The 15,034-nt window shown below is 49.0% G+C and overlaps 1 protein-coding gene across 3 annotated transcripts in view; it reads right to left on the bottom strand.

Moving 5' to 3' along the window:
* Positions 1-6,750: 6,750 nt before the first annotated feature.
* The window catches only part of LOC116984368, a 116,695-nt gene continuing 108,411 nt past the window's right edge, over positions 6,751-15,034 (bottom strand). For all 3 annotated transcript variants that reach the window (XM_033038524.1, XM_033038525.1, XM_033038526.1), the window contains 3 exons: positions 14,258-14,302; positions 13,442-13,486; positions 6,751-8,332 (listed from right to left, as the gene is read on the bottom strand). In XM_033038524.1, the coding sequence (XP_032894415.1) occupies positions 8,031-8,332; positions 13,442-13,486; positions 14,258-14,302 (392 nt within the window). In that variant the 3' untranslated portion in view covers positions 6,751-8,030. The remainder of the gene's footprint in view (positions 8,333-13,441; positions 13,487-14,257; positions 14,303-15,034) is intronic.

Raw genomic sequence — 15,034 nt, 5'->3', positions numbered from 1 at the left:
CACTCCTGCTGGCCCAGCCTGAGGCCTTCCCTGTACCCTGGCTGCAGAACTCTCCCGCTTGGAGCCTTCTCCCACCCCCGGCTGCAGGAAGCTCCATGCTGGCCCCCACTTGAAGCCATCCCCCTCCACCGGCAGCAGGACGCTCCCCACCCCACCGGCACCCACCAGAAGCTGGCTATCCCCAGCTGTAGCATGTTCCTTCCACAGGTCCCCGCATCGCTCCCCTCCAGGGCCGGATTTAGATATAGAGGCCCTAAGCTATTTCACTTGTGAGGGCCCCCCCTCCCAATCTCCCACCCCCACGACTAGAGGACCATGACTACCCGACAGTGACAGTGTGACACTTTTAGATCCTACTGTATGTTGTCATTAAACAGTTGGTTTTAATGGTTATTGGATTCACCGCGGAGCGGGCGATGCCTTACCTGGATCGCCGTTTGAAGCTCTGGAGTGTTGGGCCTGCTGCTTCAACATCATGGAGCTGTGGTTTGCCGAGCTCCCAGCCTCAGGCCGCACTGATTTCAACATCGCGGAGCCCTGGGAACCCTTTGCCGAGGGCCGCCAGCGTGAATCTCCACCCAGCTCAGCCTGTGGAGTTCGGGAGCCGCGGTCTCCGGTAGGAAGTGGTCGATTCGGAAGTCCAAGCCGCCGAGACTGTTATCCCGTTCTGACGTCGGATGGTGACCTCCAAATTTCACTGTACCAATGGCCATGGGGGGAGTCCAAGAGGAGAGGGTCCGTTGGAGATGGGCAAAGGGATCATCAATGGGGGCGAGGACTCCTTCCCATGGAAGAACTGTGTGAGGCAGAGGCGATTGAAGAAGGGCTCCAAATCGCGGTGGGCGCGGAACTCATTGAGGTGGGGACAAAGGTGAGGCCACTGCTGAGGACAGACCTTTCGGTATCTGAGAGGGGAGGTCAGGGGGGATGGTGAACACACGGCAGGGATGGGGGTTGGGGCCGGAGGAAGGCAGGCGAGTGGACTGAGGCCGAGGCTGGTGGAGGGGTGGTGGGTGATCAGGGAGTAGGGGGGTATGAAGACTGTAGTGTGGGTGGGGAAGAGCTGGGGTCACATGGTTTGAGGGGAATGGGGAAGACCCAGTGGAACAGCCACTGAGGTTACCAGGGTTGGGGGGCCTAGCACTATGACCCAGCGCAGTCAAACCCGGGGGAGTGGGAATCTGCAGCGTAGGAACTTCAAGCCTGGTGCTGAGGTGACGACTGCGGGCTGCTGGAGGGCGGTGGAGTGGCCAGGATCAGCAGGCAAAGAGTAGGAGGTCCCGGTGGGCTGATGGTCGGTGGGGCGGCGAGGTGAGTAGACCCCCTAGATCTCGAGGCCCTAAGCTTAAGCTTGTCTAGCTTATCCGTAAATCCGGCCCTGCTCCCCTCCCCACCGGCCCCGCCTGAAGTCCTCGCCTGGCTGCAGGACTCAACAAGAAAGAATAGACTGAATAAATCTTATCTTTAACCTTTAAATTGTTGTTATATTTTAGGAGTTATTCACATTTTAATCTTTAATAAATCCCTTTTCCACTCTCCTGCGCAGTAGCACGTATGTGTGCTACGTCACAATGGGAACCCTAAGGGTAGGAATGGTTGTGCCACCGGAGAGCCGCTAAGTGTGAATGAGGGGGGGGGGGTGGGGGGGGGGTGGTTGAGGGGGGATGGAGTGAATGCGTGGGGGGGGGAGATGGGCAAGGGGCGGAATGGGGGGAGTGAGGGGAGGAGGGGGGATCAGGGGCATCACAACGGGAACCCGTCAGCCGCACCTGCGCAGTTGGGGGCTATGCGTGAGTGGTGGAACATTGTGGGACCAGGCCTCCCGAATGAAAATGGGACTAACGCGTCCCACTTAGTCTAGTATTTAACTAAAACTCTTCCTTTTGTTCTCGTGCCAGTGAGGGACAGGGTCGTGTCAGCTTTCTTTTAATCTCCTTAATTTCTATCTTCCAAACGCTAGGCCACAGCCTCCCCATTTTCACACATGCTACTCACATTTTTCCGTGGATCGGATATCATCCTGCCGCATTTTAACCTATATTTCACACGTTTCTAACCTTTTAAAAACAGCTTCAAAATATTAAAGTTTTCTAAGCTCTCATTTTGAAGAAAAAAAATCTGACTGACGCCACAATCAACTCGCAAGGCAGGATGGGTCACTCCAAGGGGGACCCAAGCATTCTAGGCCAGTCTCCTCCATCTCTCTAACCCCCTCCATCTCTGCCCTTCGCCCTACCTCACCTCCCTCTCCCTCTCTACCCCCTTCCCCATCCCGCTCGGCCCAGCTCGGCTCCGTTGGGCCCCGCTCAGCCCCACTGGGACCCGTTCTGCCCCGCACGCTCGGCTCGGACCCGTTAAGCCCAGCTCCATCGACTCCGCACAAAGAGGTGAGGGAGGGTTTGGGGGATTGGAGGGATAAAATCCTGGGAAGTTGATCAGGGAAAGTGGGGGGATTGAGGGAGAGGAGGGGGTAGGGAGAGTTGTTTAAACGTCTACACTCCCCCTCACGCCTCAAAATATTAAAGTTTTCCAAGCTCTCATTTTGTAGAAAGAAATTCCGACTAACGTCACAATCAACTGGCAAGTCTGGTCCTCGGGTACACGCCCGCCCGCGCCCTCCCTCGGGGTCCTCGGGTCCACGCACGCACGCGGCCCGGTGGGGAGGCTGCTGTCGCGGGCTTAGCCCGGCAACTGGGCCTGGAGCTGGAGTGAAGGCCGAGCCAGGGCTTGAGACGGGGCTATGACCGGCGTCGAAAAAGATGCCGCCGGTGGAACCGAGGACGAGCCGAGGTCAGGGACGAGCCCGGAGGTGAAATCGGGGCCTGGACTGGAGACCATGCGTGGCCGAGCTGACGGCTGCAGTCTACAGCCAGGGCTGTGCTGAGTACGAGATCCAGGCCCTGGCCCTGCTCTACGACCTGGGTAGGTGCTGGGACAGGGAATGAGAGTGAGGGGAGGATGAGGGAAATGGGGTGGGGTCTCTACCCCGCTCCTTCTCTGCCCCTCTACCCTCTCTACTCCTCTCCCTCTCTACCCTGTACCCCCTCCCACTCTAACCCCCTTCCCCTCTACCCCCCTCCCTCTCTACCCCCTCCCCCTCCACCCTTTCTACCCCCTCCATCTCTACCCCCTCCCTCCCTCTCTGCCCCACCTCCCTCTCCACCCCCCTCCCTACCCCAGCCAAATCATTAATATATATGGTAAACAGTTGTGGCCCCAACACCGAGCCTTGCGGCACTCCACTCGCCACGGCAGTGAATAAAGCTAATGGAATGTTGGTCTTCATAACAAGAGGATTTCAGTATAGGAGTAAAGAGGTTCTTCTGCAGTTGTATAGGGCTCTGGTAAGACCACATCTGGAGTATTGTGTACAGTTTTGGTCTCCTAATTTGAGGAAGGACATCCTTGTGATTGAGGCAGTGCAGCGTAGGTTCACGAGATTGATCCCTGGGATGGCGGGATTGTGATATGAGAAAAGATTGAAAAGACTAGGCTTATATTCACTGGAGTTTAGAAGGATGAGGGGGCTCTTATAGAAACATATAAAATTATAAAAAGACTGGACAAGCTAGATGCAGGAAAAATGTTCCCAATGTTGGGCGGGTCCAGAACCAGGAGCCACAGTCTTAGAATAAAGGGGTCATTTAAAACTGCGGTACCTGCTTCCACTACCTGCAACCTCCGGGAACCGCACGGAAACCTTGGGTGGGGCGCAAAGTTTCTAGAGGTTTCCGTTCAGGTTTAAGTGGGACAGGGGCATTAGATAGAACTCTAGGGGCTAGTGGAGTCAAGGGATATGGGGAGAAGGCAGGCACGGGATATTGATAGGGGACGATCAGCCATGATCACAATGAATGGCGGTGCTGGCTCGAAGGTCCGAATGACCTCCTCCTGCACCTATTTTCTATGTTTCTATGTTTCAACATCCTCCTTGTTCTCTGGCCAGCCTCGTTTGATCACATCTTGTACTCTCTGCATAGTCTAATCTTTTTTCGTTGCATCCCTTATGCCATTTAGCAGATGTAAATGACTTAATAGACACCGGAGTTATGGGGAAAAGGCAGGCACGGGTTACTGATTGTGGATGATCAGCCATGATCACAATGAATGACGGTGCTGACTCGAAGGGCCGAATGGCCTCCTCTGCACCTATTTTCTGTGTTAATCTAGCCCTGGCTGCAATTACTGATTTTTTTTTTTCCATTTTAAGACTTTATTAAAATACAGCTAGTCTTAAAACACAATGTTTTAAGCACAGTAGCGGTAGAGTTGCTGCCTTACAGCGCCAGAAACCCGGATTCGATCCTGACGACGGGTGCTGCCTGTAGGGAATTTGTATGTTCTCCCCGTAACCATGTGGGTTTCCTCCTGGTGCTCCGGTTTTCAAAGACATACAGGTTTGTAGGTTGATTGGCGTTATAAATGTACAAATTGTCCCTAGTGTGTTTAGGGTCGTGTTAATGTGCGGGTTTCGCTGGTCAGTGCGGACTCGGTGGGCTGGAGGGCCTGTTTCCACACTGTATTTCTAAACTAAATTAAACCAGGTAATCAAAACCTGTGGCCAGCTTAGAGCTGGGCCAATATCAGACTCCACCAATGACAGCAACTCAGATCTCTGGGGGTTTATGAAACATCCACACACATTCTATGATAGAAAATATTTATTACATGCATCAAAAGTTAAAGAAGTTTACAAAATAGAACATACATACAGTATTACAAATTATTTCAAAATACCATCTTATGCAAATGCAAATGATACAATATTTAATTACTGTGTGAAATGAATAAAAATCTGTATGGCCACCTATTTAAAAACTCTGATGTGATTGAGATTTCAGAAGCCACACTGATTACAAAGATCTCCTGAGGCAGTGGTAGCTGGTGATCAAAGTCACTAAAGTAATGATTCACAGGGTAGACACAAAATGTTGGAGTAACTGGTGAGAAGGAATGGGTGACGTTTCGGGTCGATACTCTTCTTTAGAATCGAAATTCAAGTTTCGATTTAAACTAGCATCTGCAGTTCTTTCCCACAAATGTAATGATTACCAAATGGACTGCTATATCCTTGGTGCCTGTTACAAGTTCACAAGATATAGGAGCAAAATTAGGCCATTCGGCCCATTGAGACTACTCTGCCATTCAATCATGGCCGATCTCTGCCTCCTAATCCCATTTTCCTGCCTTCTCCCCATAACCCTTGACACATGTTCTAATCAAGAATGTGTCTATCTATGCCTTAAAAATATCCACTGATTTGGCCTCCACAGCCCTCTGTGACAATGACTAAAGAAGTTTCTCCTCACCTCGTTTCTAAAAGAGTGCCCTTTAATTCTGAGGGCTCTAACCTCTGGTCCTAAACTCTCCCACCAGTGGAAACATCCTCTCCACATCCACTATCTATATCTTTCACTATTCTGTAAGTTTCAATGAGGTCCCCCTTCTAAACTCTAAACTTCTGTTACTAACTGGCTGTAACTGCAAACTCTGCAGCATTAACATTTAATTCCATCAGCCCCGATGCTATTCCTAAAATATTCCAGTCGTGGAAAAATACTGGGTTGGAGATTCAGGGAAATTATTAACTAAATCCCAGTGTCTGTTCAGATAACTCACTTTGTACCACAGTTTCTGGGTCATGGTACAAAGTGCCTTGTCTAAGCAGCCACTGATGTTTAATTAATCACCTAGTGTTAACATAACTGAGGGCAACACAGAGGCGCAGCTGGTAGAGCTGCTGCCTCTCAACGCCAAAGGCCCAGGCTCGATCCTGACCTAAGGTGCTGTCTGTGTGGAGTTTGCATGTTCTCCCTATGACTGTGTGGGTTTCCTCTGGGTGGCCTGGTTTCCTCTCACATCTCAAAGACTTGTAGTTTTGTAGGTTAATTAACCTCTGTACATTGGCCCTAGTGAGTAGGGAGTGGGTGTGAAATTGGGACAAGATGGAACGAGTGTGATTGATGGTCGGCATGGACTCAGTTGGCTGAAGGGCCTTTTTCATGATGTATCACTAAACTAAACTAATGTGGACAGATGTAACTCTAAAAAGAATCGCACTTTGCCCCCACTTCCCTTCACAATCTCGCCTTTTAGATCAATGTAACTTTATATGACTTAGATAAAAATATATGGGAACCAAACTGGATTCATTTATCAATCAGAAGGGTAAAAAATATATAACTACAATAGTAAACATGGTTGACAATGCAGAATTAGGCCATTGGGATAGGCCTAATATTCCCTCAACCCCACTCTCCCGCATTCTCCCTGTAACTCTTGACACCCTTACTGATCATTCACGTTATTCCCTTATCTTATCTTGTGGATGGCTCAATTGTAATCATGTATAGTCTTTCCAATGACCGGTCAGCATGCAACCAGTTGCATGTACCGAAGCGTTTCACTGTGCCTCGGTACATGTGAAAATAAACTAAACTGAAGAAATGCCTTCAATTATACATTATGAGTAAAGCGTGTTAATTTTCATAAGCATCAGAAAAGAACAAACAACATTCTTGCAGTTTGAAATTCTTCCAAAAAATGTTGTATCAATAAGCGAGTTCAGTATTCCAACTGCGCATGCCCAGGTCAAAGGTCACTGCATAAACATTGCTGGAAGCAGTGGAGCTGTGTACAAACAGATCTTCATTTCATCCGTTTTTTCCAGCTTTGATTCTTCTCGGTAAGAAAATACTGATTTCAAACTTTGAAATAGTTGTATTTATTGTTTTTTTGTTAAAAGCTCAGATTAATTTGTTGTTTTTATTGCTTAATGCTTTGGTGAGTGAGTGAGATCGTGCTGCTTCATGGACCCGTGTCTCCGGCGCTGCGGGCACTGTTGAGTTGTTGCTGAGCCGTCCCCGTCCCCTCCCGGGTGTCCCGTCCATGTCCGGGGGCAGCCGGAGGTGTCGGGCCGGGCTTGCAGACTGCGCGGGGAAAAGGCGCTAGCTTCGGTTCTGGTTCTGCTCCGGCTCCTGGGGGGCCGGGGACTGTCGGCTGCGCCTCTCTCCTTGTCCAGTGGCTGTCGGTTGGCAGGGGCCGAGCGGCGGTGATCGGCGGAGATGCACACTGGGTGCTGCGGTGGCTCGGCGGCTCAGGCAACATCTCTGGAGATGTCTCGACCCGAAATGTCACCCATTCCTTTTCTCTGGGGATGCTGCCTGTCCCAGCTAAGTTGCTGCTGCGCTTTATGTGTGTCCCCATTGATGGCTGGTGCTCGGCTTTCGCCGGCACCAGGGGGCTTGGCCGGCGGCTGCTGGCGGCTCCCCGGCTCATCGGGGAGTGGGTTCCTCAGGAGTTGGAGCATGGTTGGGCTGGAGTTGGCACTTCTTCTCCGCGCTGGCTGTGGGCCTGGTGTCTCGTCGGTGGTGTCCGAGGCTGGTGTCCCGTCGGTTGGAGGCTGTTGGTTGGCCCGACGAGACAGGCGGAGTTGAGCTGGGGTTGCCGCTTCTTCTCCGCGCTGGCTATGGGCGTGGGGCCATTGGTGTCGTCGGTCCGGGGTCGCTGGGCGGGGATGGGACACTCGGTGGGGGGGGGGGGGGGGGGGGAACGGAACGGGGACGGGTCAGGGGACAGTGGCGGTTAGGCAGCGCTTGCGGCGCTGGGGACCCGGGTTCAATCCTGGTTGCGGATGAGGTGGGTCTGTGTCTGCGCTCTCCCCTGTCTCTCACTCGCATCTGCCCCCTCTCTCTCGCTGTTACATCCCGCTCTCACGCTACCTGTTCCTTTGGGGGGGATGAGGAATTGACCATTTATGGGAGTCTCTCATAGATGAGGCTGAAGAATTCCACTGCTTTGAAATTAGCAGGATAGTGAAATTCGACTCAGAAACTATCATCGTTGCGTTCCTATAATGTGACCACACGGCACCCCCATTCCTCAGATTAAATATATTTTTACACATAAATCATGAATAAAGATAAGAATTTATATAGTTTATTCAGCCGGCGCTTCGTTCGCTTTTTCTTTATGGCAAATGACAAATCCCATGATTCCTTGCGTTTTTTTGGAATACCGAACTCGCTTATTCAACTTAATATTAAGGCGAAATCTCTCACATGTTCTTCCATGTTAACATCAATGAAAACTTGGATATGATTGCCATCTGTTTCCTTTGGTGTGTAAGTTAAAGTCGTAGTGAAACCATATTCATTTTCAAATGGCGTGTTTGTAACATACCGATGTTCATCAAAAGGGTAAGTATCTTTGTACCAGATGATATGGGCTTGATCTGCATTTGCGTCTCGAACTTCACTGGACAGCATTACAGGGTGCCCAGCCTTAGGTTTCTCTGGGCGGCATGTTATCTTTGAGACCACCTTCAACTTTTCTGTTGGAATATCATTTATAATAAATAATGTGAAACCCATAATGGCAGTCAATGGTTATTGAGACATAATCAACTTATTTTAATCCAAACATAAGACCATAACACACAGGAGCAGAATTAGGCCATTCAGCCCATTGAGTCTACTCCATCATCCAATCATGGCTGATCTATTTTTCTCTCTCAATCCCATTCTCCTGCCTTCTCCCCGTAACCTTTTGATACCCTTACAAAGCTTTAAAAATACCCAATGCCTTAGCCTCCACAGCCGTCTGTGGCAATAAATTCTAAAGATTCACCAATTCCAATGTTTAAAGTAAATGACTATTGTCGCTAATATAACCAATGACCTGTCGTGGACCAACCACATTGATGCAACACCTCGACTTCCTGAGGAGCCTGAGGAAATTCGGTCTGTCACCTTGCAGACTTCTGCAGATGCACTGTAGAAAACATACTCATCGTTTGCATCACAGCTTGTTTTGGGAACTGCTCTGCTCAACACCGCACAATATTGCAGAGAGATGGAAGTGTGGCCCAGTCCATCACATAGACTATCAACTCCATCCACACTTCACACTGTCTCGGGAAAGAAGCCAACATAGCAAAGACATGTCCCTCCCCGGTAATTCCTTTCTCTCCCTGCTTCTGACATGGAGAAGGTACAGAAGCTTGAAAGGACACACCACCAGACTCAGGAGCAGCTTCTTCCCCTCTGTTATCAGGTTTCTGAACAGTCCTTCCATAAGCTAGGATTCACCTCTACCCTATCATGGACATTGGACTTTGTCTCTGTAACTGATGCGCCACAATGCTGAGAACTATATCCTGCACTCTGTATCTTCCCCTTTATCTGTTTTATTTCTGTTTCAACTGATTGTATATATGTATGTTTTTTTTGATCGGCTTGGATAGCAGGCAAAAGAAAGCTTAATACTATAGCTTGGTACACATGACAACAATAAACCTAAACCGATTTTTTCCATCTAAATAGTTGCATTTGGGTGGATATGGAAAATCATGCACATAGAATAACATATAATCTTCAAAAGATTCATCAAAATCCTTCAAATAGCAGTTTCAGGACAACATTGTGGCACAGCGGTAGAGTTGCTACCTTACACAAGGCTCGAAATTAACGGTTGCCCGGGTGCCATTGACCACAGAAAGTGCCGCCGGGCAACCTAAATGCCGACTCATTTTGCCCGGCTTGGCACCCAAATACTGGTTTATACCGATAGACGCAAAAAACTGGAGTAACTCCGCGAGTCAGGCAGCATCTCTGGAGAATAGGAACGTGACGTTTCGTGTGTCGGCGGCGGCGGCTGTATTCCTCTAGTATCTTTGATTGTGGGGCAAAGATACTGGGTGCGTGGTGGCGAAGAGTTGAAGCGAATGACGGCCCCGAACAGCGGCTGCGATAGCGGCTCCATCGCCTCATCCTCCCGCACCCCGCCCGGCAGAAGGAGACCTCCCTCCTCCCAGCCTCGGCATGAGAGAGGGGTTGTTTTGTAAAGGGCCGTTGGTGGATTTGTGAGCAGGCAGCCGCTATCGCCCTGATAACGACGGCTGCCTGCAAATCCGCCAACGGCCCTTTTCAAAACAACCCCTCTCTCACGCCAAGGCCGGGAGGAGGGAGGGAGGGAGGAGGCCTCCTTCCGCCGTCTGAAGCAGCTGCACCAAATATCCTATAGCTATAGGATCTTTGAGCTGCACCGCTCGGCCCCGCACCTTCCAGTCGGCTGGCTGAGGAGGGGATCAGCGGCACTTTGGCGATGGACAGGGACGGCCAAGGCAGCGGGGCGATGTTGTCCGAGGAGCACTGATCTTCCTTCCTCCCCACCTCCTCTGCCCCCCCCCCCCTCTCTCTCTCTCTCTCTCTCTCTCTCTCTCTCTCTTGTACGACCCCCTCCACCCTCTTATCCTGGGACCCCTCCTCTCCATCCCGCACTGATCCCCATTCCCTCCTCTATTCAGTCCTCACTGACATCCTATGTCCTCCCCATCTACCCCCCACCCCCCCAATCTATTCATCACCCTACCCACCTCGCATTGATTCTCCTGGCACCCCCCCCCCCCCCCCCCATCCATCCTACACTGGTCCCCCAATTCATCCTGTACTGACCCCCCTTCCCATCCAACCTGCACTTCTCCCCCCATTCATACTGCACTGATCCGCCCATTCATCCCGTACTGACTCACCCTCCATTTACCCTGCACCAATCCCCCCATCCATCCTGTAGTGATCTCCCCATCCATCTTTTATTGATCCCCCATTCATCCTGTACTGATCCCCCATCCATCCTGTAGTGATATCCCATTCACCCTGTACTGATCCCCCATCCATCCTGTACTGATCCCCCATCCATCCTGTACTGATCCCCTCATGCATCGTGTACTGATCCCCTCATGCATCGTGTACTGATTCCCCCATTCATCCCATACTGATTGCCCATGCATCCTGTACTGATCCCCCATTCATCCTGTGCTGACCCCTATCCCCATCCATCCTGTACTGATCCCCCCCATTCAAGAAAAATGGGAGGAACAGTCTGAAGAAGGGTCTCAACACGAAACGTTGCCTATTTCCTTAGCTCCATAGATGCTGACTCACCTGCTGAATTTCTCCAGCATTTTTGTCTACCCCATTCATCCTGTACTGAACCCCCCATTCATCCTGTACTGATTCTCCCCCCCCATCCATCCCGTACTGATCCCCCCCATTCAACACCACTGACATCCCCCGTGCTCTCCCCTCACAATTTTACATACTCCAACCAACGCGTACTAATTCACCTGCCTCAATCCATCCATTCGCACCGATTGCCTTCTCAACCCCCCCCCCCCCCCCCCCATCTATCCACCCCGCACTGATTCACACACCACCTGTGCTTCATGGTCTTCAGAGCGAACATTGATTATGTTTGATAACGGAATGTAATCAAATGTGTTTTAATTCCCAATGTTATTATTTGTCTTGACACCTTTAAATATATTACCAAAAGAACATTTGCTGCAGTTACGTCCTTTGGCCATCTCTTGTCAGTTAGTGTAATGTTTAACCTGTCAGATGGGTATAGTCGGTTTTAACAGCTATTATCATAAAATGCCTTTAGAAATTTCCTTGCAACCTGTATATTTTATTATGGATAAATTATGTGGGAAGCGAGAGTGTTTCTGTGCCAATAGCAATAACGACCCATGCTATGGCCATGTCATAGTAATTTTCAGTCCTTCACAGAAAACATGCTTGCATCAATCTGTAGTGTGTATGGTTAAGCATATATGTTACCATGGTCCAGGATTTATTGACACAGGTTGATCATATGCTGAATAATCCAACCACATTTTTGTTTGGAAGTGGAAAGAAATAATAGAAATTGTATTAATTGCAATGTGTAAAAAGAGTTGAGGTATTGTATTATAATTTTGCTGTTTGTCATTGTGGTATATATCATGTCTTGATTGGTGAACATGTTTAGTTTGTGAGTTATTTAAAGCAGAAATAATATGTGAATGTAGACAAAAATGCTGGAGAAACTCAGCGGACGCAGCAGCACCTATGGAGCGAAGGAAATGGGCAACGATTCGGGCCGAAACCCTTCTTCAGACTGATGGGTTTCGGCCTGAAACGTTGTCTATTTCCTTCGCTCCATAGTTGCTGCTGCACCTGCTGAGTTTCTCCAGCACTTTTGTCTACCTTCCATTTTCCAGCATCTGCAGTTCCTTCTTGAACATAATATGTGAATGCTTCATTGAGCATAATTCCGACTGGTAACTATGCACTTCGTCCAAGCACATTATCACACGCTTCATGCAAACCGTCTTAAATGACCACCTAAACTGTCATTTGGCAACCTAAAAAGCTGTCAAGGTTGCCCGGCTGGCAACAGGGAAAAAAAGTTAAGCGAGAGCCCTGTTACAGCGCCAGTGACCCGGGTTCGATCCGGACTACGTGTGCTGTCTGGATGGAGTTCAAACATTCTCCCTGTGACCACGTGGATTTTATCCGGGTGCTCCGGTTTCCTCCTGCACTCCAAAGATGTGCATGTTTGTAGGTTAATTGCTTTCATGTAAATTGTCCCTCGAGTAACGGATAGAACTAGTGTACGGGTGATTACTGGTCAGCGTAGACTTAATGTGCTGAAAGGCCTGTTTCCACACTGTATTTCTAAAATAACTAAGTTAACTTCAAACCACTAATGAAAATGCATAACAATATCATATCCACTACAAAGACACTCCCCTGGACTAACTTTCCCCTTTCTAGATACTTATGAACATGGTGAATCAGACACTCGCGTACCAAAAAAAAGACACAGAGTGCAGGAGTATGTCAGGGGGTCTGATAGCATCCAGGGGATTATGGATAGGTGATGTTTTGGTACGGGACCCTTCTTCACTGATTGTAGGGTGAGAGGAATGCTGGAAGAGAGGAGGGGCAGTTCAAAGCCTGGCAGGTAATGGGCTGATACAGAAGGTGTAACACAAAAGGATTGTTTTTATCTCCACCTTCTGCTTATCAAAAAGCACCCTCACCTGGGACAACCTATTACCTGCCAGGCTTTCTCCTGCCCCTCCTCTTTTACAGCCTTTTCCTCCTCCCTACAATCCGTCTGACCTTCGTTAGACTCTGAGGTTGAAGAAGGTTCCCGACCCAAAGCGCGTCTATCTATTCGGGTGGCACAGTGACGCAGCGGTAGAGTTGCTGCCGTAAAGTGCAAGAGACCCTAGTTGGATCCTAACTGTGAGTGTTGTCTGTACGGAGTTTGTACGTTCTCCCTGTGACTGCGTGGGCTTTTCCGGTTTCCTCCGACACTCCAAAGACGTGCAGGTTTGGAGGTTAATTGGCATTGGTAAAAATGATAATTTGTCCCTGGAGTATTGGATAGTGTTAGTATGTGTGATCGTTGGTCGGTGCGGACTCAGTGGGCTAAAGTTCCTGTTTCTGAGCTCTATCTCTAAACTAAACATTCCCTCCAGATGCAGCCTGACCCACCGAGTTCCTCCAGCACTTTGTGTATTGGAAACATTTGAGATGTGTAATGATCTAAATTTCTATTTGAAGCAAACATTCAAAATACAGTAACTATTGGAAATGTAGACTTTTACCTTCATTGACTTCTTCACTGACATCATTTTCTACTTTGCCATTATCTGAAGAATAAAACAGTTTAATTAAACCTGACATTAGTCAAATCAAATTGGCACTTACAAAGTCAGAGTATTAAACACTTGGGCAGGAACATGGATAGGATAGGTTTAGGGGGATATGGGCCAATCGGGCAGGTGGGACAAGTTTAGATGGGGCACCTTGGTTGACAAGGGCAAGTTGGGCCGAAGGGCCTTTTCCCGTGAACTATGACTCTATGACTAAGTGTTTCACCCAAGCAGATTTTAAACAACAGACATTCAAAATCATCTATTGTCAACATCAGTAACAAATATAACTACTTTATTCAACATGAAATGTTGTTGTGAAAGAAATAATCAAATAAATCTAGTGTAAAGTTTGAAGAGATAACGGGCGGCACAGTGGCGCAGCGGTAGAGTTGCTGCCTCACAGCACCAGAGACCCGGGCTCCATCCTGACCATGGGTGCGGTGGGGTTTCTCCGGATACCTCCCACACTCCAAAGACGTGCAGATTTGGAGGTTAACTGGCATCGGTAAAAAATTATAAATTGTCCCTAGAGTATTGGATATTGTTAGTGTGTGGTGATCGTTGGTCGGTGCGGACTCGGTTGGCCGACGGGCCTGTTTATGAGCTCTATCTCTAAACTAAACATTCCTTCCAGATTCAGCCTGAACCACCGAGTTCCTCCAGCACTTTGTGTTTTGAAAACATTTGGATCATGTGTAATGATCTAAATTTCTATTTGAAGCAAACATTCATAATACAGTAACTATTGGAAATGAAGACTTTTACCTTCATCAGCGTCTTCATTGACATCATTTTCTTTTTTGCCATAATCTGCAGAATAAAAAAGAGCTTAATTAAACTTGATGTTTAAGAAGGAACTGCAGGTGCTGGAAAAATCGAAGGTAGACAAAAATGCTGGAGAAACTCAGCGGGTGAGGCAGCATCTATGGAGCGAAGGAATAGGGAACGTTTTGGGTCGAGACACTTCTTCACATTGATGTGGGGGGTTGGGGCGGGAAAAAGGAAGGAAGAGGCGGAGAGAGTAGGCTGTGGGACAGCTGTGAAGAGGAGGGGAAGGAGGGCGAAAGCAAGGACTACCTGAACCCATTCCCTGTTCAATGCATCCCTCCCTACACAAATCACCCCCTTCCTCTGGCACTTTCCCTTGCAACCGCTGGAAGCGCTACACATGTCGCTTTACCTACCCCCTCGACTCCATCCAAGGACCCAAGCAGTCTTTCCAGCTGAGGCAGAGGTTCACCTGCACCTCCTCCTACCTCATCTATTGCATCCGCTGTTCCAGGTGTCAACTACTCTATATCGGTGAGACCAAGCGCAGGCTTGCCGATCGCTTCGCCCAACACCTCCGCTCGGTTCACAATAACCAACCTGATCTCCCGGTGGCTCATCACATCAACTCCCCTTCCCATTCCGGATCCCACTTTTCTGTCCTGGGCCTCCTCCATGTCCAGAGCGAATTGGAGGAACAGCACCTCATATTTTACTTGGGTAGTTTACACCCCAGCGGTCTGAACATTGACTTCTCCAATTTCAGGTAGTCCT

The sequence above is a fragment of the Amblyraja radiata genome, chromosome 20, assembly GCF_010909765.2.
Source record: "Amblyraja radiata isolate CabotCenter1 chromosome 20, sAmbRad1.1.pri, whole genome shotgun sequence".
NCBI classification, from domain to species: Eukaryota; Metazoa; Chordata; class Chondrichthyes; order Rajiformes; family Rajidae; genus Amblyraja; species Amblyraja radiata.
Note: the sequence above shows the minus strand (reverse complement) of the source record. Positions and strands in the feature narration are given on the sequence as shown.